The sequence below is a fragment of the Typha angustifolia genome, chromosome 2 (genome assembly GCF_048772165.1).
Source record: "Typha angustifolia cultivar Huaian chromosome 2, ASM4877216v1, whole genome shotgun sequence".
Lineage (NCBI taxonomy): Eukaryota > Viridiplantae > Streptophyta > Magnoliopsida > Poales > Typhaceae > Typha > Typha angustifolia.
This window is the reverse complement of record NC_133240.1, coordinates 5,484,102-5,511,706: the sequence shown is the minus strand read 5'-3', so window position 1 is coordinate 5,511,706 and position 27,605 is coordinate 5,484,102. Positions and strand designations below refer to the sequence as shown.

The following is a 27,605-nucleotide window of genomic DNA, read 5'->3' as shown; positions in this document are numbered from 1 at the left end:
TTTTTTTCTCATTCTTAAGGAGCTCGGAACTGGGAAAGTACAAAAAACTTAAAGAAGATGGTCACTGGACAGGTAAATGCTGACTCAACAAAAGAGTAGCAGATGAAATTAACAACTATTCCTCGCTTTCACAAGGAAGCACTTGCTTTAAGAAAAGAATGAAGACGATAAAGAGGAGCTTCAGTTGGTGCCTTGCAGTAACGAAGAATTATTTTAAAGAAACTATAAGAGTTACAAATATACTTCAGTTAGTTTTCCAAATTTTCCATAACCTATAAGAGTTACAGATATACCTTTGAAGAGACACCAAATGGTATATCAAAACGCAACTCTAGCGGCATTGATGTTGTGTTTAAGAGTATGACCTGTTGTAAGAAATAAGTCCCCAGATCATGAGAACATAACAACAGAAAGAAATAGCAAAGAAATGTGGTGTTTGATAACACCTACAGTTGAGTACAGTCGAATCATCTTGCTGTAGTTCTGCATTGAAACTTCAAATACCACAGGGACAACTAATCCATCATTCCACCCTCTTTTATAGCTTCCGTCTGTTTTTCGATTAGATGATGAGGCAACATATTCTCTTTCTATTTCAATAAAATCAGGCTGTTTACTTCTAGAGAAGTTTATCTCAAAGAAGTAGACACCCACAAAATCCATTGACATGGGTTTGGAGGACCCAGAAGTTCCATCAAATTGAATGGAAATCATATGATGTGCCACTGAATTCAATCTTTTCTCAACAAGTTGTTCAGAAGAACGAGTTCCCCTGTGTTGAAAAAAGAATTCATCAAGTGTTTCTTCAACATAAATTGGAACAGAATATCCTGCTTGCACAGTATTTTCATCTATTACTGAGAAGCTGCCCATATCATCTGAATTAACAGGACCACGAAACACACGGAACCTAAACGGCAAAGATGTTTCATTACTGAGAATGTAGGGGGCATATCTTCTGGTCTGTATATCATCCACATTTCTAAACCCCAGATTACTCTGATCTTCACGAAGTCCATCTCCGCTTGGATTCCAAGAATCTTTAATCATTTGACAAAGCCTGAAGACAGCCTGCATAAGATTATGAATATCAGCAAGCATACAAGGAAGAAAAACAGAGCTATATAACTAGCCAGTATTGGCTACTATCAGGTTCCAGCCACTCCAGGAAACCAGTGCTCGGTGAAATTCTTCTTAGAGAGAAAGCTCTGAAGCAGCTTATGTACAAACTCAAAGTTAATAGCAATACAAAGTCATTTACTATTTATTGCAGTAAAACAGAGGAAGACTGTTGATTGTAGCAATTGTAAATAACAAGTGAAGTAGGACGGCCTTAGACAGTTGGAGAGATTTGTATGAAATGCTATACCAGGAATTTTCTCTTCAACACATTCAAAATAATTTACAAGTCTACAAATCGCAGATACTATACCTCAATAAATGGTTCTGTTATATTCATATTCAGCTGCTTCGTTGATTTCAAGTAAACATCAGTATGTGCAGATATGTCCATCCGATTCCCAATAAAGTTTCTTTTCAAATTTAGATGAAAGCTCCAGGGTTCTATGAAAGGCTCCCACATAACCTACAAAGTTTGCATCGTTACTCCAACAACACATGCACAATGAGAAGGCTAATTGAAGCACAAATATTTATACCTTGTCAATGTTATTGTAGTTAACTAAGAGATCAGCAAGAGCTGAAGCTTCCATCGTATCATTGATTTGCTCAATATGAACAAATATGTTTCTAACTAAGGTCTCTAGGATGGGTCCATGATGGCTCCACTGTACAAAGACAATAGCAGGTCAGAAACACTGAAGAAGCTATAAGCAAAGTTGGCATTTCTCATGCATAGACCATATACACCATCAGGTCATACAATACATAGACACCAAAAAGGAAAATATAAACATCTGTACATCAAAAGTCAAATTGTGAGCAAATTACATATGAATCTAAGATGAGATCACTACTAAAAAATAATCCAAGAATGAGAGCTCATCCAATAACTCAAAAAAAAAAAACATTTCTAAGAATAACATTTGTACAAATGTCATACTTGTCCTCACATTTCTCAAAGATCCCACTGTACGTTTAGAATGTGTTCTACAAAGATATGGATCTCAAATCACTAATCCTTCTTTCCAATCCTATTATGTAGGGTTAGGTTCAGCCAAAAATGGTAAAATTGAAAGAATAAATACCAACTCAGTATAATAGTTATTCAAGTGTTATATGATTGTACACCTGCTTTCTTTTAACTAAATTATGATCATCTCCTTGTACACAAAGACAGAAACATCGTATAGCAGGATAAGTTAAAGTTTTACAGACAAAATGCAGTATTGTTTGATATCATACTTTCATCCATATACTATCTTCAAAATGTCAAATTTGATGGAATTTGCAATGGATGAACTTTTCTCCCAAACCTTCCCTACTAAAGGAAGAATTGAATGATATGTTTCAATGATGGCGAAGTTGACTTATTCAAGCCTATTTTAGACATTTTGAATCTCAAGCAAAGAAATCAAGAAAAGAATAGTTTTCTCCTGAGGAATTTCCATGGATGAACTACAATAAGTAGATTGATAGATTGAAACATGGATGGCCGTGCTAGTATGTGTCGACTTGTGCTGATTGGCACCCGTGCCGGTCATTGTTATGTGGAGCCATTTTTTTTTAAAAAAATTCTATTTTCATCAATTATTATCAAACCAACTGATCAATTGATCATTTAGAATGCTTAAATAAAATTGATGATAATAATAATGATGGTGATGGTGATGATGATAATAACGAGACTCAGGATGGTGATAATAATGAGACTCAGTCTAGCGACGGTGATGATGGAGATGAGACATGCGTCTCTGTTACATAACCTTCTCAGAGAAGTATTATTTTTACAGAAAACTTGGGTTTGTAGATAGTTAAACATTAAGAGAGGTGCTTCCACAAAATAATATGAGTTCATCATAATTACCATCATATTAATCACACACACTAGAGCCAAAATCTTGCATATACTTATAGTGTGTTTGTGCCTGTACCAGTGTCATTCATTCCCGTGCATATTCAATATCCATATCATATCATAAGATAAATATAAAATTCTTATTTGTGCGAAAACTATGTCAGATGTTACAACCAGCAATACTATTAGTAAATGAGTTTTGAAGGATATCGACAGTATTTAATATAATATGCTCGTGTTATTTTTGTACCAGCAAATGAAGTCTTTGATTTTCCTCGTCATTTAACGTTCAACTTGATATTAATTTTATTTATTAAACTATTATCAACTAATATTATATGTTCAATTATATTATGGAGTGTTCAATAATTAATATTAGTTTTAATAAATGTCTTCAAACATAGTATGTGTTGAATAATATTTATATTTAATTGTGCTTTATCTTTAATAAAATAGGTCATTTATAAAAACAATCTAAAGATAAAACATTATAATAAAGGTTTTAAACTTTTAATACATATATTTAAACTAAAAATTAAAGATTGACCTATCGAAGATCTAAAAACATCTTAAATATCTTAAAAAATTTATTCAAAATGTTAGCAGTGGCACGACGAGGTGTGTCGAGATGTGCCACTTGGCACGCCCTATGCCGACCAACACGTGCCGTGCCAATGGTGGCACAGCTATCATTGGATTGAAATATCGAAGCCTAATCCTTTTGTATTTTGAAATTTGTGCATATCAATACTAAATTTTATGAAAGGTCCCACCCTATCAGTCCTCCCCAAGACTGTATTGGAGTAATTCATAAACTCAGCAAATAATTTGTAAGGTCATAAGCCCTTCAAAGGCTCAAAATGAACCTTATAACAATCTAACAATCAAGGACAGAAGGGCATCGTTTTTATCATTGTTATATTCAGTCAAATAGGTGGTAGAGGTAGGTTGCTAGGACTACATATATACATGTGCCCTAGCATATTCTTTAACCAATATTATTGCATATGTACTCTCATGTGGTTGCATGTGCACATAAGCAAAGATTGTCATGACAATCAGCGTGGGTCGTGCCAATCGTGCCCTGTCACCTAGCATGGGGTACAAATAGGGTATTGAGTGCCAAGTGGCACATTCTCAATATCGCATAATACCTATTTAGCTTACTCAAGGAGACCCCTTTTTGAGGTCTCTCTGTTCATAGACTTATTTCTCAAACCAAAAAGAAGTAAATGAAAAGAACGTGAGATCTAGGATAGGAGACCGATCTAAGGATGGGAGGTTCAAATCCCATCAAAAGATATGCCTTTCTTATTTATTCTTCCTAATTTCTTTGGCATAGCAATCAATCTGAGATTATCCATCCTAAATGTAGCAAAAAATGAAACTAGATTTACAAACTCATTCTACATAGCTCTAGGATTTTGTGTTGGATCTAATGTCAAATATTCTTCAAACACAGAACCAAAGGAAAAAGAAATTATTTTATAACTATTTGATATTATGTGTTGAATCATATTTCTACATGATTATTGTTAAATTTAAGTATTTTATATCTTATCTAGAAATAAAAGACTCTAATGTCAGATTTAATACATATTTAAGTTTCTTACAACCTTATCTAGGGATAAAAGACTCTTAATGCTGGCTAATACATATTTAATTTTTTTACAACCTTATTTCGGGATAAAAGACTCAATTGTCAGCTTTAAGACATATATTAGAACTTACAATAAATTTATATACCCTTAAAAGATTGCTATTTAGAGGTACGTTAGTGTGCTGGTGGAACACAAGGGTGTGTTGACAGCACATTCCATGCTGACAGGGTATCAGCACGGCAAGGAAATTCGCCCATACGTTTTGGCAACCCAACATACCAAATATGAACTCCATGCATACCATATATACCATGTATGAATACCAGATATGTGTTGCATATAGATAAGTGCCTACCCATGCACATGACATTTGTAAGTTCTATCATTATTCTAAAAATTGAAACTCATTGACAAGTTCATTCGTCTCTAACCCTACTTTAAGTATTTCGTAATTGTATTATGTATATTATGTTGCGTTCTATATGTATGTCTAGCTACTTTATGAAGTTTCTTGGTACTCATATTTTGTTGGTGAAAGTTATCGACCTACGATAATTGTTAGAATTATTACACATGCACCACCAGGGTGACAATATAATTATACAGTACCATTCAATTTGTAGATAGGATTCAATTGAAGATTTTATTCTACAAATCATTTGGCCATGTATCTATTTATCATTTTATTAATATACATATACAATATGTATTAAAAATAATATACTAGTTTAAATATTTATATTGCTAGACAGCATAACACCTGCATATGCATAACACGTACTATTTTAGATATTTATAGTGCATGAGTTACTTGGTCGCTTAATTCCCACATATTGTGGGTGCTTCTGAAATCATCACACCAGGGTATCATCAAATTTCTCTACTGTAAAATGTGGTTATAATGTTATATCTTCAGTATGGTACATGGCAGCACAAGTGACATGACAATCCATGCCTCAGCATTTGCCCAAAATACCCCAAAAGAAACCAAGTAAAATGCCCTGATTCTAGTAAATGCCTCCTATCAGTAAAAAAAGTATAACCAATACTGACCTAAATAGAATCAATATACAGCAACTCCCTTTTACGGATCACTTTAGTTGTCAAAGTAAATGTGAAATGATATATAATATAAATGTTGTCTAATATTATGGATATCTGTTGTTACCATAGAGAAATTCAATATATAGCTAAACCCTTTCATGCATCACTATAATCATAAATGTAAAGGTAAACCAATACATGAATGTAAATGTTTCACAATATTAACGATAACAACATACCCTCCCATCACTTATTAAAAAAGAACCCTTCCTTAACTGAAGTTTTAGAACCAGGCAATGATACGGAAGAGAAGAATATGTTGCTTCAGGAATTTTGAGTAGAGTGTTACTCCAAAAATTGAATATTTGATGTGAAAAGCCCACATCGAATGATTCTGCTAGTACTTCAAAGAAAAGATGAACCAACTCTCCTTGTTTTCCATGTGAACTGATTCCTACTTTAACCTGACGTATGTGTATAAACAGAATGGAGGTATCTTTCTGTTCTTGAATAGTCTCTAGCATTATCTTCAGTCTGTCCAAATGACATTTCAAATTCACATACCTCTCACCTATACACATTTCTAATTGTTTACTCTGAAAAGAGAACTTCAAAAACCTGTAATGTTTTGACATATGGGGTGAATTATCTTCCTGTGCTAGCACTGGCACTTCAGTCATGTGACATTCAGAATTATCTCCTCCCCTCTCCCAGATAGGTACATGAAATGAAACAGTAATGTTCTCAGATCTTATGGAGAAATTACCATCTTCCTTTCCAATAAATTCAGGTGGAAAACAAACTGAAGCTGGAGAACCCAATACATGAGCCAAAGCTTGTGGACTTCCAACAGATGAACATGGCGTATTATCTGCCTGCCTTGTATAAGAGGAGAGAAGGCTGATGAGATTATTCCAGTCATTCAAGTATAACCAAACATCAAGAAATGGTATAACAATGGAAACTTCATTTCCTCTGTTAGCATGCCTGGAGAAGTTGATGGAAAGATGTGAAGGAATAGAACAACCTGAGGGGAATGATGCTAGTTTAATGCAACTGTTAAATGACTGCAGAACTAGAGAGAAGATATCAACGTCAAGCGAGTCTGGTATCTCATTTATTAATAGAACTGATAAATTAAGCGCCATCTGTAAATTCGCAACTGTTTCTGACGAAGCCAAATCCTTTTTGTCCAAGCGAGAGAATATTATTGACAATGCTTTGACACAACATTTTATTCTAATGATGGATTCATTTAATATTTCAACAGAAACAGTAGTTTCATCCTTCAAGCTTCTCTTAAGTTGCAAATATCGCAAAACATCTGATTCATACATTTTAGAATCTTTACCAACAGATGAGAACTGATCAAGAATACAACCAATTGCTTCAAGTCCAACTAAGAAATATACATCTGTACAAGAGAACAAGAGTAAGAAAATATAAGTGTACATTAATACAAATTGAAAAAACAGTTTGCACTTTGCAGATAGAATATATACCTTCAGCAATCATGTTGCAACTCCCAAGTTTTGCCATAATGGAAGTGGGCAAAGCAGCTTGTTCACAAGGAGTTTTACAAGGTATCCTAATCCAGAGATCCACATCAAGATTTTCAATAAGGGAAAGGGTCCTATTAGACATATATTTATCAAGTTTTAATTGGAAATTTGGCTGGTCATTCAGTAACAGAAGAGATAAAGATGAATTCTTTCCAAACACATTAATCATGTCAACCCTATCAGACTCTGAACTCTCTGAAATCAAGCACTCTAAAGGGATATCCATAACAGAATCTGCAAGGCTACTAAATTGAACGAATTTGCAAAATAGCAGCGGAAGTGTAAGCTTCAGACAACAATTTTGACTTTCCGCAGGTAATATCAGGGTGGATTCAACAATCTCAAATTTGAATGAGATACCACAACGTATGTCCTGAGAACCCTCAAATTTGTCACTTCCATGGGCATCATGTTCATTTCCAACAGAAGCCCAATCAGGCAAAGAAAAATATCCAATCACCAATGCAAGAAATTCAGATGGCAATATGCAGCAAACATTCTGAATGCCAATGCATATCTCAGTTGATGGATATAACGAATCAAATATTTCTTTTCTAACACGAATGTTTAGTATAGAAGTATTACTTGGTGAAGATGGGCCCCAAAGAGGCTCATCAATATTTGCAGGGGACCAAGATGATGAAAGTACTATGCCCTGAATCGAAACTAGTAAGTCCCAACAATCAGAACATTGAAGTGAAAGTGAAGATACAGATGAAGGAACAGAAATAGTCCCTAAAATGCAGGAAGAGTCATGGAAATGTGCTTGAACTCCATTGATTGACATCTCCAGACTCATCATGTTGAAATAGCTGGAGTTATTAGATGAATAAGCTTTATTATTGCAAGGCAGAGATCTCAAGGCTGAATTCATTTTTTCTGCACAGTTCAAGGCATTTGAATTCATTTTGGAGCATCCACTGAAGTTAACATGCAATCTTCTCAAATCTGGAAGATCATAGGTGACTGATCCTCCAAAATTCGATGGCAAAACTGAATATTTACTATAACAAAAAGGAAATATATCCACAGGAAACCCAGACTGTGAGTCATCACAAAAATTGGAAAAGCCAACATTGGGAAGCTTAGCATCAGAAATTTCGGAATCTGTCACATTCTTGTTGAGTAATAAGGACTCGTGAATATGATTATCTGATAAAGGATGTTTTGACTGAAGATCATCACAAAACTTCTGGATCATACCATATATTTGAGGATGAATATGAAAATCAATATCATTTAACCTCAGCTTGTATTCATGGTGAACAATTTGTTCAACTTCCTGTGTCTGATAATGCAATTGTAAGCAACCATCACATGAAGAACTTCCAGTCCATGTAATTACTGGCAAACCTCTGCTAACATGCTCAATGTTCACATGATGGAACTTGCTATCTACAATGTTTCTTGAGAAGCATAACACATTAAAATTCGGTTCATCCTTTATATTAGAAGCATCCACCTTGAATATGTTCATACAAATCCATATTTCTGTAAACTCTTGCACAGTATACCTACAATTCCAGAGGATGGTAATATATTTCCAAAGTGAAAAACTAAACAGATGAATGTAAATATGACAGAATTACTGACCTGATTCCCATATCTCCTACAATAAGGGAGACAATTAGATTCTTCTTAGCATCATCTTCAACATCAACATCAACATCAAGATTCAATTCGTCTACTTTGAGAAATACAGAGAATTTAGAAAATGGTTTCCTGGATTCATCAATTTTAGTAATATTTGAAACATTCTCTTTGACTGGTTCAGCTCTTCTTTTCAAGAAGCCAATTACTCCAATAATGGCACCATATATTGTCAGCGAGAAGTGTATGGCCACAAATGACACAGTACAATCAACCTAACACATGAAATTAAAAGGTTAGTATCAGAATATTGTCATTTTGTGAGGACCTTTTTTTGCTCTTCTGGAATCATTTGTCAATACTTTATATGCAGCTTGCCTATTACAATGGCATAGAGTACTCCTATATCTTACCTTAGATATTTGAAGTGGAATTCCAGATCATAGCTTTGCACACAAGTCACAGTTATTACAAATATTAGTAAATTTTGAAATTACTAATCTTATATCCATGGTTGAAATTTTACCTTAAACCGCATGAGGAGGAATTCCCTGGTAATTTACCAGATCAGGTCATGCTTCCTTCATTTGTTATCCATATTATGGTGTTGCAAATTGCAAGATCTAATCTTTGGATAAATGCTATGTGAAATACATGACGGAAGCTTGGGGCAGTGGCATTTAATAACCTGCTATGTGTCTGTTCAGATATTGAAGTGGAAGTAGGGAATTGTGGCTTTGCAAACAATTACCAAAAGATCTAGTATATCCTTTCTCCTAGACAAGATGTAAAATGACAACCTAAGCATAAACAGGGCATGTTATGAGAAGTCCCACAAAGTAAGGTTTGAAAAATCGGGATCGGAATCTGGATAGGCCTCCGTAAAAACGATACGTATCGATCGTATCGGTTGCCTAGATCGGATCGGACTTTTTAATTACATAAAATTCTAAATATTATTTAAAAATGCAGGAAAACTTCTAAAAATTTAGAGAAAAGCTTACCAAAATAAGAAAAGAAAAAAACTATGGTGCAATAAAAATTGAAAAAAAAAAGAAGAGATTAGAAAGAGCGTGAGTGGAAGAAAATCAAACAAAAACAAAACTATTATGCAGTAAAGAAGAAGAAAAAGACGAAGAAGAAAAGAGAAGAAAAAGGGAGAGAGTGGAAGAAATGAAAAAAATGATAGCAAAATAAAAAATTAATTATAAAATTATATACCGGAGTTTGTCGAAGTTTGTCGAAGCTCACCGGAGGTAGACCTCTCCGTAAAAGAAACAATGATTATATGTAAGGAGAGAAAAAATAAATAAAAGAAAGAAAAAGAGTAAAGAGAAAGTGAAAAGAAAGAGTGAAAAAAAGAAAGAGTTCGGATTGAGCCTGGATTGGGATCGGGTTTGGCCGATCCCAATCGGATCGGCCGATATGGCAAACCATGCCGAAAAGTTAAAACATGGATCTAACTTCAACTGCAAACATTCCAAATAATCCCCTATATTGGAGACCTTTTGCGTACAATGCTTGCGTTATTGGATTTTGATAAGTGACCCCTTATTTTTGTATAAAATGGCTCTACACCCTTTTGTAAACTTCCTTATACAAGTGTTGATAAATAGGAAAAGTTTAGCCATTTAGGATAACCTTAACAGAAACTTACTAAATCACTCTAAGTCCCAGACGATGTGTGTAATGACGTGGGCTTGAGCAAGCTCAACGCAACTTAGCTCGCTCAAAATCAGCTAGAGCCAGGCTCGAGCTCGGCGCAAGCTTTATTCGGTCAGATCAATTTTTAGAACAATTGACAATTTAATAAAAGCCCAAATGCTTCGAGATGGTAAAATTGGTAGAAGATTTAATGCTTACATTTATCACTTTAACTGGTAATGATTATCACAGCACAATACACAGGAAACCTTTGTTTGCCAAAGAGAAGATTAATGCATATAGCTAACAAGTAAATAACAAGCAAGTAACTGCAGACAGGGTGACCATAAAAAAAATTTTATCTAATAAAGCATAAAATTGCTGTACAGGAAATGTCAATTACCTCCAATTGTTTCAACTTTGGTTCATCTAACAAAATGCACAGACCAAACACAATTGAGGCATTAAACTTGTCAACAATTGAGATAACCGCATGTCCATTAGGCATCATCAACTTCAGCTGCAATATTTCACATGAGTCAAATGTACTCATGTTAATATACAGAAAAAAGAAAAATTATACAGCATATGAAGTATGAAATCTGACCTGCAATCCTGTAAGTACAATGTCAAAATGATCATATAGATCTTGATATTCATAACTAGGAGAGAGGTTATCTGTGAAATTGTTTTTGCATGTTGAAGCCATATCTTCAGGGAAGTAATCACTTTCAACTATCCGGGAACCGTTCTTGGTTTTATCCCTGGATACTATGGATACATCTTCTACTTCTAAAACCTATCAGTTCCAATTTCAAGATACGTCACAGAATCAATTTAATCATAGATGTCAATATCAAACACATGAAATGAAGCATAAAAGAAAAAAAGAGATAAACATTAAAAACAGCTAATAATATTAATATAAGGTAACAATTTAAAAATGTTTCAATATGCACTCTGCAACATTGATAACTACCCCAATTTAGGCCCTCAAGATAGAGGAATTCAACCTTATACTGAGGTTTCCTTTCTAAGAAAGAATGCATGGAAGGCAGTATATGACATTAGCATCAGATCTCAACATAATGAGGTCCAGATGCTAACATTAGCAAGTTGTTTTCACAAAGGAGCAAGAGCATCACTATATTGATGATGTAAATGAACCTTTTACGCCAGTTTATTATCAAATAGGTCAAATATTGCAGAAAATAACCTCCCAATCAAGTAAACATTATTTTCTGTTGTAAACCAATTCTTACAATCTCTCTTATCGATATGATGAAGAGGAAAATCTGTCCAATATCTTTTGGTACTAGGTAATAAGACAACCACTTAATATATTTAATTAGCCAAAATAAATCAAATCCTATTTAAGGATCCAAGTTTCAGCCAATCCTGAGTCCGATCGGTCGAAACGGATCGGGATCAGCCCCCAGCCGAAACCAGTCATGCGACTGATTTTGTCATAGTATCAGCTGATTGAAACCAGTCATGTGATTGATTTCAGCGTGGTATCAATCGGAAGAGCCAATACCCGATCTATATCGGGTCGGTATCAAAGAAGGATCCGACATGTATCCAACCCAAGGACATCAAATAATTGATGTCCACAAGCCCAGTGAAATAGAAAAATCTCTCTCTCTCTCTCTACTCGACGCAAATCCAAACAACCTCAACGTCCAGCGACCTCCTCGACCTCAAACAACCCACCCAAGTATTTTTCTCTCTCTCTCTCCTCTCTCTCTCTCTCTCCCTCCCCTCTGGCGAGCCCCTCTCTACTTTTTACTCTCTCTCTCTAGCCTCTCCCTTTCTCTCTTTCGTTGCTCTCTTTTGCACCTTCTCTTTCTCCATATTTGGCTGAATTCAGAAACTCCATTCCCTCAAGGTCATACAAGTGCACCGACATGAATCTGGATTCTTTCTATGTTCTGATTCTAAATAAAGAAAAATATGTACAGTATTCCTATCTAACTGCTTCCAAAGCTATCTGCACTCATTATGATCCTTGACAGAGTGTGATTCTATCAAGTCATCTTGTAGTGACTTCCTTCCCTATTTCTACTTGCCAAATCATGAGGCAATGAAACTGTTTATGTTGATCTAGAAGAAGATGTTGATGACTCTAGTAAATCACAAATGCCCCACAAATAGGAAGATCTTAGAACAAGATGAAAGGTCGCTAACCAACTTCTAGGAGACCTAATTGACTGCATTGATCTCAATAGGTACACCACCCAAGGAAAACATGTAAAGGTTACCCTAGGCACAATATGTAACTAGTAGCATTACAAAGGCAATATCTATTTGCCCAATCCTTGCAAGAATGGGCAAGTACCTGTAATTAAAGATTGTATTATTCTGCCAAAAGAATATAACAAAGCTGCAAATAACATAGTATAACAATAGTATATTGAAAAATATGCTTTACAACCCGATCTGATGTGAGTTTAAATCTGTCTCTAACAGACCTGATAATGTAAATCCATTTAGCTTAAGCTAGGAGAGAAAAACTGAACCTGAAAACCTACTTATGTCTCAGGGCTAAATTCTATCCAACAGGTTTTCTTCTTCCTTCTACATTCCAAACACACCACCAAAAACGAAAAAGAAAAAATAACCAACCCCATGCCACAGTCCACCGGCTGGTCTCCTCTCCCTTCATTGCTTTGACTCCTCTCACTCTATTGACCTCCCCCTACCCTGTATTAGAAGTATCAGTCACTTCTCAGGGCAGTATTGTAATGACCTAAAAAAAATACCTATGTCCCACTATTCTTCTTCCTCCCCCACTCCCCCCAAGTGGTTATCGAACCACGAAACCGCAGCAAGGTTGTCAGGAATAAGATTGTGGTATAACCCTAGAACCTCCTCTATAGAACCCAAAACCCTCAACCACTCCTCCCTTAGCCGCCATCATCTTCTTCGCCTTCTTCCCTTTCTTCTTCTCCCTTCCTTGCCAAAAATGCCATCATAGGATCTAGTCGTTAGAGTGTCACTAGAGCAAACAAAGACCACCAAGCAAATCTCTGGTCAGTTCACTTCTACATCCTACAGTTAATTTTAGTTAATGGAGTATTTAGAAGTATTGCCTCGTTTTATTTCTTTAGCTTCATTGGCAAAGTTCCCCGGTAGACAACATCATGTCAATGTTGTGCCGGTCCCAGCAGCTTCCCCTAGTGAAGCCCCTCCCATAGTTCGGGTCGGTTGGATCGAGAGGAGACCTAACACAATTTGGTCTGGGTTGGAATCCTTCCCTTTCAATCTCCTCTATTTCTTCTTTCTTCCAAAATGTCATTTCTTTCTTCTTCCAGTTTGGTAGGCGTAGGATTTTACTTTTTTTTTAACTCAGGGACCTTGGGTGATACTTTAGGGGGCTATGACTCCCCTGAAGAGTAAGCTATGATGGCCACTAGAAAGCTCTGGGAGCATGTAAGAGAAGATAGGTTCTAATGGAAACTAGAAAGTTCTCATGGGCACAGCCTCAGCTCTCTTTTTATCATAAAAAAAAAAAAAGAAAAAAAAAAAGATAAGCACATCACAGGGTGTCTCAGCTTCTTCATGTGTCCACATGTACACTTCTCTCTATAAATCTATAAATCATTAAATCACAATCTAGAAAGTTGGAAATTAATTAAATTAGCAGTGACTGTGGATTGTGAATTTAATTAATAGTGAGTGAGTTGGAAATCAATTAAATTAGTAGTGACTAAGTCCTATTATTTTTCTAGAGAAATAAACTACTATTTTGAGCTTATGAATTTTATATGTGAACAAATTCTTTTTGCGGCTTTTGCCCAATTTCATATATAGATATGGCCATTAATTCCTCTCAAACAGTATCTATGATGGGTCAATTTCATCTGAATATTTTATGTATGTTTTGGCTCCACTAATACAGAATGGAAATATAGTCACTTTATTAATAAGAATGATATCAACAAAGTAAAATTTTGTTGGAACAACACCAAGAGATAAATTATTAGATTCAAGATGGATATTGCTCATGTTAGTATTGATGTTGCGCCTTATCCAAAACCTAATGGTGATTTAAAACAAAGATTATTAAGGAAGATCTAGATGGGAATTAAAACAAAAAGGTGGAGAAACCAAGATAGTGCAGAAATAAACATAATTTGAGGGAGAGAATATATAAAAATCCCAGATGTTAGAAGCAAGAGACCAAGGAGATGTTAGAAGCAAGAGACCAAGGAGTAGAAGTCTTATGGACAAATTCATCTCTATTGATCCGGAAACTACATTTAGAGAGTAGGGAAAGATGGTACCGACGAACATAAATAAAACTCTTGCCAAAAAAAATTATGAGATAGAATAAACAACTACTTAGCTCACTAGGTTTACAAGCGTGGCATCCCTTTTAATTCTGTTAAAAATAAATTACTTCATGTATTGATGGAAACAGTTGATTAGTATACGAGTATAAATCAATATCTATGCATGAGTTGCATGAGCCACTTTTGAAGAATCAAGTGACTAAAACAAATGATAATTTAGATAATCATAAGGCTGCATGGAAGTAAAATGGCTGCTCAATTTTGACCAACAATTGAATAAATCAAAATTTATGTATTCGTTATGAATTAGGGATTAGTTTTCTACATTTTGTTAATTGCTCTAAAGACGCACATATAGGTAATTACATCTATGATATTATTATTGATGGTACCAAGGAAGTGGGAGAAGAGAAAATTCTCTAAGTTGCGACTGAGAATGCGCCGCTACCTTAATAATTGCACGATTGCCAAAAAACATATCCCCGCATAAATAGAACATTATGTGCCCCCCACTATATAAATTTGATGTTGGAGAGGATATCCAAGAAAGAAAGGATTAACATGGGAGGCAGGTCATGATCTCTATTTATGAACGAACACCACAAGAGATTAAGTATGATATGTCAGTTCACACAAAAAGGAGAGTTTATGAGAATTGGAATTATAATATTTTTTGTTTCTTTTCTTACATTGCTTTGGGAAAATAAAGAAAATTTCAAAGCTTATGTTGACTTTTTTTTAACATGCGAATTGTCAAAAATTGCTAGAGAAAAGAGTTTATTCTAGTATCCTCAATAACCAATTTTTGAGGTAAGTGTTATAAGCAATTAAATAGTTTATTCCTTTGGTGAATTTATTTTGAGTTGTTGATGGTAAAAGAAAGTGACCAATGATATTCATAATATATAGTGGGTTGAAAGATGTGAAGAAAGAAAAAAAGAATATATTCAATAATAATGAGACTTCTTTCAAGCTTTTCCTCAGTGTAAATGACCACTTCACAAAATGAAAATCTTGATATATATCTCTATGCTACTACATATTACTTAAATTCATACTACTTCTATAGAGATATGATAAAATGGAGAGTGATTTAAAGGTAGTAGATGGTGTTCTTAGTTGTGTTGAGAACTTTTACTCAAATTAATCCATTCACGTCCATGTTACAAAATATGGTGATGAAAGCACATAAGGATGCTATTAGGAATTTTGGGAGACTACTAGCAAGATCAACAAGAAATAATAATAATAATGAATTTAACCCAAAAATAATTGACATAAGTAGTAGAGCATATGTCCTCTACTCTTATGTATGTTACTACGTTATTTTCTAATTTTTATGATTATTAGCTCCAAGGATGGTCATGCCGGTAGTGGCATTGCACTTGGTGCCACAAGAGCTATGTCAACGGGCACAACAAGTGGATCCTTTTTTTCAAAAAAAATTTTATTTTCAACAATCATCATCAAATCAACTTTAGTTCCCGTGCATATTCAATATTCATATCATGTTATAAAAGAATAACAAAATTCATATTTGTATGAAGACTATATGAAACGTTACAACAAGCAATATTATCAGCGAATGAGTTTTGAAGATTATCGACAGTATTTAGTGCAATATTCTCGTGTTATTCTTATGCTGGCAGATAAAGTATTTGATTCTCCTCGTCATGCTACGTTCGATTAGATATTAGTTTAAATTATTGAACTATTATCAATTAATGTTATCTATTGATATTATTATGTATTTAATTATATTATAGAGTATTCAATTATATTATAAAATGTTCAATCATTAATATTAGTTTTAATCAATATATTCAATCATATTATGTGTTGAATAATATTTATATTTAACTATCGTTTTATCTTTAATAAAATAGATCATTTACAAAAATAAAACATTATAATGTAGGTTTAATATATATTATTTAAACCAAAAACCAAAGACAATCGAAGACTCAAAAACATCTCTAAATATCCTAAAAATTTTATTTTATGATATTATAAATGCATGTCAGTGGTACGCTCTAGCACATAAAGACGTGCCGTATCGATAATGACACGGTCATCGTTGATTAGCTCATTCGATGAAGTGTATATAAAGCCGATGCCCCCATATGAAAAATATGGCAATTAAGATTTTAATTTGACATGTAGCTCCTTAGAATGTGAAATAAATTGGAGCTTATTTGAATAAGTAATGTATCATTGTATCAATTAAGTTGTTAATTCTAATTGATGAATTTTATTGTCATATTAATTTGGTCTTTATTCCAGATTCATTCAAATAAGAGAAATAGATTAGAAGTGATGAGATTGGAAAAAATAGTTTATGTGCAATTTCATGCAAGAATGACGGATTGAAAGATAATGAAAAAGAAAGAACATGTCACTTCAAAAAGAAAAAAAATAATGCATAGGATTGGTTGGATAGATCCTCTAGAACAAAAAGTCTTCCCAAATAAAGAATTAACTAGGGAAATGATGATAAAAGCATCAGGAGCCAAAGAGTAATTAACATCAAGGATGAGTGCTCGAGATGCTCAAGCTACTACTAGCAGCAATTCTTCCACTTCTCTGATGAGAAATTAATCCAGAAGAATAAGGAAATAGAGGACAGAGATGATGTTGAGCTAAAATTTGATAATGATTTGAGTGATAACTTATTAATAGATAAAGCTCCACCTAAAATTGTGAAGAAGACTAGAAGAGAGATCTTTTTGTTGTTATAAACGCGAACTTGTTGTGAATTTGATAATTTTGATCATATTATTTGTTTTGATTATAAATTTGTTGTTATAGTCGTGAATTTTGATCATGCTATTGGGTATTTTGGTGTAGTGCATTATTAAAAAATTTATATATAGTATATTAATATATATCATACATCATATATAATTATTTCAAAATTTTATTATACTAAAAGTACAAAACTGCCTTGGCACCCGCTTTCCAGCAAGGTGCTTTGCAATGTGGTAACCGCCTGCAACCTATGGCAACCTTTCAATACATTGAGTAAAATAACAACAAAAGTACATAAAGAGTTGATTAAGACAAAAAGGAGAATACTGTATATTAGCTGTGCATACCATGATGAGGGCTTCTAATCCTTCATTCTGCAATGGAAGTCTAGTAAAAATATGGTGAAGACTGATGTCCCAACAAATCTTTCTATGGCTTTGTGATACATACCTACAAGGAAATAGAAAACTAAGAATGTAATTCCAACAAGAGATTGCTACATTACCAGCTTAAAAGAACTGTAAGGAAATATCTTAGAAAATAAAACATACTCAGCTTTTGATAATAGTCTAGCCTCAAAGTTGTCAAGTCCGTTGAGTGAGGACAACACCTGTACGGTACACAGAACATCATAAATTTTTTATTAGGATCCACTTAAAATAAATAAAAATAATAGTATGAGAAGGTTCAAAGATCCAGTCACCCAGATATGTTATTTGGAAGACAAAATGGTAACAACAACAAAAAGAAAAACTTTAGGGGAAAAGGAAATCTGCTTACTGATCCAAAGAATTACGAATGACATATTACAGCAATTTATATTTCATTCAGCAATAACTAAAAATGAAGAAAGATGCATTGATTATCCAGATCTTCAACACAGAGGGCGTACTGCAAATGACTAATGCTTCATATGTGAGCACAAAATATCAGAGTAAGAAGATTAAAAGAATATTGGACATAGTCCATCTAAATAATACCTTACCAAACATGACGGCATAATATTATTTTCCTGAGTACATAATCATCAGTGTCATGTGCTGACATTTAGCTCTTGAGACAGTTACCACGTAGGAAAAATGATGTGCTGAATACTGCAAACTAAGCAACAGGAGCATGGATATAAATTTCTATGGGCAAGTCTGAAACCTCATGGATTTCTCTATAGCAGGAAAGAGCCTTGATAAAATCAGAAAGAGGTAAAGATTGGTGCAATAACTAAATTTACATCCAAAAGCTGGTAGTTGAACAAGGACCATACTCAAAATAAAAGGTGTGCCCCATGCAGGCTAATACGAACACAGAATGAAAAACAGCACCGCGCATGCACATGCAAAGGCAGGTGCATCAAGCATCAGAATTTCAAAGTATTACCAAATTGTGATTGTGTAAATTTAGTTTGCCACAGAACCATTAGCATAACAAGATTACATTACAGAAGTAACTATTATCTCAAGTACTAACTTGCCTGGCAATGAAAACATACTGCCCTCTTTACACCTGCACATGCAACCTAAATAGAAACTACCAACCAAAATAGTTGGGACTAAAGTCTTGGTTGTTGCTATTGTTGTAGGAAAAATCAATTCATCTTGTGCTTCTTCTTCGTTTAAACCTACTTCAAATATGAGATCAGATAGAGTACAACTCAGAATTCAGAAAGCTATAGAAACTAGAAAGAATCAAAAAGTTTTATGATTGATAGCTAAAACCTAGCATAACCCTCCAGAAATTCTGCTCAAATCCTACCCAGCAACAGAAAAACTATTATCAAGTACCTCATCTTCATCCAAAGCTACTTCCAATATGAGATCAGATAGAGTACAGCCCAAAATAGAGAAAGATATAGAAAAATTCGACTAGTTTTATCAACACTGATGGCTGGAAAACATAGCATAACCAGCTAGAAATTGTGCTCAAATCCTAACCAACAAGACACATCAAGGTAGGGTGAAAACAGATAGAATTAACTCCGATCCCGCCCGATTTGGATAAAAAATTTCTATCTGATTCGGATAGGGATTCAAATACGGTTAGGATTTTTGAAAAAAAAAAACTCGAATACAGATTCAAATACAGGTCGAATATAATTTTTCAGATACGGATACAGATATCAGACATCCGTTTACCAGCATTATTTTTTAAACGATTTAGAGTTGTTAATTTGCTTATTTCAATAATAAATATTGATATTGTTACTAATGATGTGTTCTATAATATTTGTATAAATTGATTTTGCTAATTTTATATGTATTTGACAAGCAAGATTTTTTTCTTGAAACTCTTAATATTTTTTGTTAATTGTTTCTAATAATTTGTTTAAAATTTGACCAGCATCCATTCAAATAAGCATCAAGTCTCAAAAGACACTTCAAATAAGGAAAGAACCCAAAAATGAAAACGAACGATATCTTGTTTATATTTGTGAAACAAAATAAAAGCCATCACTAGGAATCTTCTGATAAATAGGCAGATACTTCTTATCCAACAAGAATTTCAAACAGATATTATAGTTCTTTTCAGTGGTTTACAATAGGTTCAGGGATATAACTTAGTTATATATTGCATTAATGAAAAAAAACTTTAATGTACCACATAAAAAATGGAAATTATTATAATATAGGAATCTTACCATGGTTATGCACACAAAAGAGAGCTAATAAATTGGCACGTGAACATTAAGAACAATAAAGGTGAGAATAGTGATGTTTGTTCGGACCTTTTGAGTTTGTTTGTGCTGAGGTCCAAAAACCGTAACAGGTTATCTGATATTTTTGTTGTGGGTTAATTTCGGTGAGAGATTGCTACTTTTAAAATCTCAATGAAACAAGGGTTTTTGCCTGTTTATCAAAAAGAACATTAAGAACAATATCCACATCATGAATGGTCGTGCCAATAATGGCACTGCACTTGGCACGAGGCCAGGGCCCACCCCAGTGCCAATCGTCATGAGTGCGTGGGTCCTACACGGCCATGTGCAAGTCATTGCGCCATGTGGAGCCCTTTTTCTAAAATTGTTCCTATTTTTATAATTTAAAAGGCTTAGATAAAATTAATGATAATGAGACTAGAGATGGTGATGGTGATAATAACGAGACTTAGTCTGGTTACGGCGATGATGGAGATAAGACATGCATCCCTGTTACACAACCTTCTCAAAGAGATTATTTCTACAAAAAAACTTAAATTTATAGGTAACAAAACAACAGAAGAGATACACCCACAGGATGATATGAGTTCATCATAATTATCATCATATTAATCACACCCATCAGAACTAGAACACTCTTATTATACTTTATATCTACAATCTACATATGCTTATAATATATTGATATGATCTCCCCTTTTGACTAAGGTTCAATCTCTTTCAATTCTCAAATCTGGACTGGATCTAGCACGGAACTTTGTAAATAGATCCCAAAAGCTGTCGGCATTGGATTGACGTGAAATTTGATATGTTGTAGCCCCGAAAAAGAGCTTTCCAACAAATCAAGTTTCAAACGAATCGAGATATCGTCCGATTAGTGGACAAACGTCAGGGGGTCTAATCAGGATCCGTGGATGAAGGCACGAGATCCTAGATGATGATGGTTGGTGGTGGACCAGCGTTAATGGGATGGCACCGGTGAAAAGTGGTGGTGAAAGGTTTATGGTTGATGGAACGATTAGGGCAAATGTTGGATAGATTAGAAGAAGGGGGAGGAGAGGGTCACCCCTAAATGACTAGGGTGATTGGCCGGTCGAGGGAGGTTAGAAGCGGCGTCGCCGGGGATCGAGAGAACGAGAGCGAAGAAGACGAAGGAGGCAAAGCAAAAACTCAATTCATTAATAATTATCACTCTATGGTTTCCATCCACATCCTTTAGAGGCTAACCAAACAATTCAAAAATAACCCTAAATAGTAGATTTTCGCCGATCGCGTTCGAACGCACGTATTTCTCTCTTCTCTAGATTTGCGAATGCGATGCAGGCGTTTGAACGCGCGTCCGAACGCACTTGTTTCCCACTTCTCTGGATTTGCGAATGCGATGCAGGCGTTCACAGCGCGTTCGAACGCACAATTCACACTCTCTGGATGTGCGAACGTGATGCAGGCGTTCACAACCGCGTTCGAACGCACTCCACCCGTGTTCGAACATGACATACAGAAAACTTATTTTCTTAAGAATTAAACATTAAAACAAGAAACAAAGACACCCTTTACATGTAAGACCTATTGCTCATGCAATTTGAGATCCTCATTTTGGTCCAAAGTGTATCCATGCTCGAGACTACATCGGTGAAGTCCGAATCATATCATATATTTGTACTTATGTCGATGTCGTTCATCCCCATGCATGAAAATTACAAAATTCCTATTTGTATGAAGACTATATGAGATGTTACAACGAGCAATATTATCACTCTATTAGTGAATGAGTTTTAAAGAATATCAACAGTATTTAATGCAATATTCTCATGTTATTCTTGTGCCGGCAAATGAAGTCTTTGATCCTCCCCATCATTTCACGTTAAACTAAATTTTAATTTTAATTATTAAACTATTATCAATTAATACTATGTGTTCAATTATATTATAGAGTATTCAATTACATTATGGAGTGTTCAATCATTAATACTCGTTTTAGTGAATGTCTTCAAGTATGTGTTGAATAATATTTATATTTAATTGTTGCTTTATTTTTAATAAAATACATTATCTACAAAAATAATCTAAAGATAAAGCATTATAATGTAGGTTTTAAATTTTTAATACATATATTTAAACCAAAAACCAAAGATTGATATATCGAAGACCCAAAAATATATTTAAATATCCTAAAAAATTTATTAAAAATATTATAAATGCATGCAATAGTATGCAAGGATGTGCCATTGGCATGATAGGGCATACTGAGGCGTGCTGTGCAACATCGTTGATCCACATGATTAGATGGATACTATCCACATGCATATATGGTTAAAAAAATCATTCAGAATGCATATCCATCTAAAGTTTTTATCAAAAGACAACAATTGCCTTGTAAATCAACTATACAAACCCTTATATCAAACTTGTTTTACTATATTTTAAGTAGTGCGGATTGTCCATTCATCACATCCATGATTTTCATTCTTCCAACTTCCAAGTCCTTTTTTCACCAAACTCTTCCCATTCTAACAAACTACCAATAGTGAGTTTTCTACCAAATACACCACCTTAATGGTGCACTATGTCGACTTCATTGGACATACAGCGATCATCTTAAAATAATGTTATGGGCTTATTGCATCTTACATATACATATGTATCTTGCAAGCAAAAAAATAATTTAACGGTCTCACCTCAAGGTTTTAAAAGACTGTAGACAGGCGAAGAAAGGATTATGTAACACCTAGGCACTATGCGAGCGCCTAGAATTCAAGACGGTTAATAAATTTACAAATAAAAGAAATAATAGTTAAGAGAATAAATTAAAATAATGATTAAAATATATTTTATCACTATGTACGTATGCTTAAAATCACTTACCATCTTGTACTTCAAAAAGTCTCAAATCAATCCATATACTTATAATTAAAGTGAGATTATTAATATTTCTGTTGAACTTAGCTAAACAGCACCAAAATGACTAAAATACCCCCATCATGCTTGTTAGACAAGATATGCAAGTTTTTGAGATAATACCACCAAATGACCAAAATAATTATGATGTTCAATTAAATTTGATAGAAAAACTAAAGATTTCACTTTAGTCATAAGTACAAATACTAATATAAGAATTTTTGAAGTATAGGAGAGTAAAATGATTTTGAGCATAAGTATAAAGTGGTAAAATGCATTTAATCCTCGAAATTAATATCTACAATCTAAACAATATACTAATGTATTCTTATTAAGAACTATAGTAAGCTATTCAAATTCACTAATTCATCAACATGTACAATAGTATTTAAATTCAAAGTCAATCTACATATTAAAATGTGATATGAGATGTGCTAAGGCAGTCACCTAGGCAGGACCTAAACAAAGCCTAGTTATAATTTATCTAAGATGGGAGCCTAGGCGTCACGACAAAGGTTTTTAAAACAATGTCTCACCTTCATCTCATGCACTTTCAGAACATGTGGAATACTGGCTGCATGAAACTATGCTCCATTCATTTACCTTCCAGTCACTACTAATTTATAATCATATCATCATCAGGGAATAGCTTCATATAACAGTATACCAAATTACCAATAAAAACTTGAGTTCATAAGAAAAGGAAGAAATCTGAAAAAAAAGATTATCTGTTACAACTTCAAAATGTTGCAAAAAGAGAGAAAAGGATTCAGAAGATTTAAGTAACTTTTACCCTGTTATGTTGAAACTGGAAAGAAGACAACACGTCATAAAGTTGCAGAAGGTCGAAGAAGAAATCTGACTCATAGGTAGCTTCACAAGGTTGGACCACAACCTAAACGCACAAAAGGCGATCATGATTTTGATGTTATACTATATAGAAAAGTAAAATCTAATAGACTTCATAAAGTGAACAAGGAGGACATCAAAATACCTTTACAGAAACTCTTGATAGATGACTTGACTTTGGCAAGTCAATTTGAACATTTACAAAGGGGGGTCCATGTTTTTGCAGACAATCCTCAACAACAGACTACAAGATGAATGAAGCTATAAAGATACAACATAAAGAATAAGGATTAAAGTTTAGCAAATAAATTAGAAAATTTATATCAAAGTCACCTTTTCAGAAACCAAAATGGTATTCCCGTTACATGGGTTAACCATATTAATAGAGTTGATGGAAGCAATTATTGTTGCAGAATCTTCCCAAACTTTGCATTCAATACCAAACCCAATAAAAACTGCTTTAGCAATTTCCCTGACATAACTCCTAAATCATTGAAGATAAATGATTTGTAAGAACTCAAGGAGAAGAATATCAATTAAAGAAAAGACTGACCGACAAACAGCTGAACAAATTAAATTTATTTTACATAATGATACTACAGAACAAAAATGTATCAACTGTCTCCTATTAGTATTTCAAATAGTATCTAATTCTAGATCTTGAGCAAAGTATAGCAGACAAGGTTCATGATAAACTGAAACTATACGACTTGATTGTACCGGGTTGAGGGGAAAGAAAAAAAGGTTTCTAGTTTCAGGTTCTTTACTTCCACCCTGAAAAATCCGCATGCTAAAATTGAACTTCAAAGTTTCGGTTAGGAAGTACAAAATATTATCCAGAAACATAATGTTGGGGCCGTAAAAAGTATTCAAAGGTATGTTGCAAACTCACTTTTATACCAAAAATTAAATATGCAAGAATACTTGTTATCAACAAAGGTAGCAAACTCAGTTACCTATAAACATCAATTTCTACATGCTTGTGTCACGCTTAAGCAGAGGAGCCTTTCTTGTAGACAATCATATTGCTTGAAAACAAGTTATACTAATTCTTTTATCTCCCAAGACACATAATTTCAATTTAAGGAAAAGAAAGCACATCTTTGAGAATAAAGAAAAAATACTAACTCAGTCATACATCAAACAATTTTTGCCCCCATTAAATTACCTCAATGAAGCTCAAACCACCCATTCTGGACCGATTCTAAACCAAAATGACTGTTCAAACTTTAGCCACCAACTCAGAACATCTATCGTCACAAACTGACACATTTCAGGCAAGTATTAGAGTGCCCGCATGTTACTGCTTCCTGGCGGTCACTCGACAACCACGAAATTTCTTCTACCAAGTTGGCAAACAGACTCTTACAATCCTAACTCCATGGACCTGTATGATTGGTATGGCAAATCTCATCTAGTCCAATAATTACTTGATAGAGTCCATAATCTCAACTGTTGCTCAGTGTTTATCTTAAAAGCTACAGCTAACCCATTCAAACAGTAAAAAGATCTTGTATCTTAACTCCATGAATCTGCAACCATGCACCAATTATAAAAGACCATCTCTCCTACAAAGTCCTGTATTGCCATATTTAATATAAGTTGATAAGTGAAACTATTCTGCATAATCAGGTTTCTGAAGATCAACATTCCTCCTAGATATAAAACCTAGTCACAAAGATATCATTAAAAAAAAGTAAAAGGAAAGGAGATACGCCTAAAAAAGTCCTCCCAGTAAATAAGAGAGGAAACAAGTGTGCCAGGAAGATTCAATTTCACAAATCCATTATGATTGATAACATTAGATGAATTACAGTGGATTATGTTGAGCTAAATGTTAACAAAAGTTATTTACCTTCACAAAATAATAATATTAAAAAAAGTACTATATGCACACCAAGTATTTCAGATCAGATCTCACTTTGGAAAAAGAAGTGCCTGACAACAACACGTACTTCACCAGAGTATTTACAATCAGTCTACTACAGATTTCTCTAATATGACTTTACTTAATGATAAACCAACATGATCTATTCCAAACAGATGCTACATAAAACTCAAGATATTGATGACAATGCCAGATATATATATCCACGGACATATACAAGTAAGTATAGAGTAAGCATAAATCATGAACTTGAAGATATGCAAGGTAAAGTGCAGTGCCTGGAGCTGATCGAGGCATGCAGTTGGGATATGTCGAGTCTTATTGACATAGAAAAAACTTCATCTCTCACTAAAGAGTCTCCAGTAAAAGAAGGCACAGGATGAAATTCAGTTGCCTCATAAATATCCTGTAGAAAAACAATATGATTAAGACCTCAGAGCATGAAAGAGCAGAAGCAATCCAAACAAAGACAACTATTGCCTTAATAATTTCATCCGAAATAACGCCAGCAAATGAACTAGTGTCAGCTGTTCCACCAGCTCCAAGCATCCCGAGGGAGAACCAATTCAACCATCTGCGTGCTCTACTTGAAGATTGTTCCTCATTTGGGTGCATCTCTTGTGAAGATATAGCATCATTTGCTACTGGAGTAGGAGATTTTGATTTGAGCAGAAGTTCCTATAATTAATACAAGTTTACAAAATTTAACCAAACTTACAGACTTAGTGTAAACAAAGAGACCAACTGAAAATTGTCAAGTAGATGAAAAGATGTTCTCTTGACATTAACTTATGCACTGCTAAAAGCACACTTAATAACCATGATCAATCAAAGCCTGACCAACATGTTGAGAGAGGCACAATAAAGCACAAGTAAACTATAGGTACAAGTAGATTACTACATATCCCTAATCTATTAATAAATTATCTAGAACACACGTATTTAGCTGCTCCACAGTACCAATGGGAACTGACTTTTTTACTTGTGTCTTTGAGTCAATGTACTAATCTGAAAAGACAATGTTGAAAGACAATGTCCATAAGAAAATGCAGTGTCAAATTCATACAGAACGACTTCTATAATGTTACAACTTGTTCACAAATGAAAAAACAAACAACATTATTCATAAATCCAATGACTTGGCATCACAATGTGCAACTGTTTCCTCTAACATCTAATTAATGAAGCAATACCTGAAGTTGTTGCTCTGCACTAGATCTGTAGCTCAGGATGTCATCAATATCACATTCTTTGTCCATATTTTCTAGCTCTTGCAAAATATCTTTATTGACGAGCTGAAAACAAATATTTTTATTTTAAGTGCCAATAAACTCAAATTTGCACCAAGCAAAAGCAGATTTAAAGGAGAACTTCAAGAAGGACCAAATGCATACAGAGAAGATAAAACTTAAGCTCCCACAGTAAAACTACAGCAATGATTTAATAAAAGCTATTCCAAGTTTTTGACTATTTTAAATATCTATATAAATCTTTGATCCAGTTAACGATTTATATTTGGAAGTCACTGACTGAGTTAGCAATTTCCAAACACAACTACTCTCGTACTTACGTTTTAAACTATACTAGATATTTGGAAGGGCTAGTTTGCTTAAAAACTCAGTTATTCCAATAATTTTAGATAGCACGTGATATATCATGATGAAACCAAGGTTTTGAATGTCGCTATCGGAATCGATATCGGCCGTTAGAAAAAACGATATGTATCAATTGTATCGGTTGTATCAGCCGCCCGATTGGATAGGACTATTTTTAATTATGTAAGTTCTAAATATTATTTGAATACAAAAAAGAATTTAGAAAATTTAGAAAAAATAATAGAAAAATAAGGAAATAAAAAT

The 27,605-nt window shown here is 34.0% G+C and overlaps 1 protein-coding gene across 4 annotated transcripts in view; it reads right to left on the bottom strand.

The window, feature by feature from the left end:
* LOC140769973 (uncharacterized) overlaps positions 1–27,605 on the bottom strand; it is a 62,520-nt gene that overhangs the window by 16,638 nt on the left and 18,277 nt on the right. For all 4 annotated transcript variants that reach the window (XR_012105972.1, XM_073110905.1, XM_073110916.1 and 1 more), the window contains exons 13-29: positions 26,940–27,041; positions 26,227–26,424; positions 26,025–26,152; positions 24,192–24,342; positions 24,004–24,102; positions 23,803–23,904; positions 18,013–18,071; positions 17,809–17,911; positions 11,026–11,217; positions 10,822–10,938; positions 8,778–9,049; positions 7,125–8,698; positions 5,862–7,036; positions 1,659–1,787; positions 1,433–1,585; positions 451–1,071; positions 294–365 (exon numbers count right to left, since the gene is read on the bottom strand). Coding sequence is in view for 3 of the 4 variants with exons in the window: in XM_073110905.1 (XP_072967006.1) it covers positions 294–365; positions 451–1,071; positions 1,433–1,585; positions 1,659–1,787; positions 5,862–7,036; positions 7,125–8,698; positions 8,778–9,049; positions 10,822–10,938; positions 11,026–11,217; positions 17,809–17,911; positions 18,013–18,071; positions 23,803–23,904; positions 24,004–24,102; positions 24,192–24,342; positions 26,025–26,152; positions 26,227–26,424; positions 26,940–27,041 (5,247 nt within the window). In the remaining variant the exon portion in view is untranslated. The remainder of the gene's footprint in view (positions 1–293; positions 366–450; positions 1,072–1,432; positions 1,586–1,658; positions 1,788–5,861; positions 7,037–7,124; positions 8,699–8,777; positions 9,050–10,821; positions 10,939–11,025; positions 11,218–17,808; positions 17,912–18,012; positions 18,072–23,802; positions 23,905–24,003; positions 24,103–24,191; positions 24,343–26,024; positions 26,153–26,226; positions 26,425–26,939; positions 27,042–27,605) is intronic.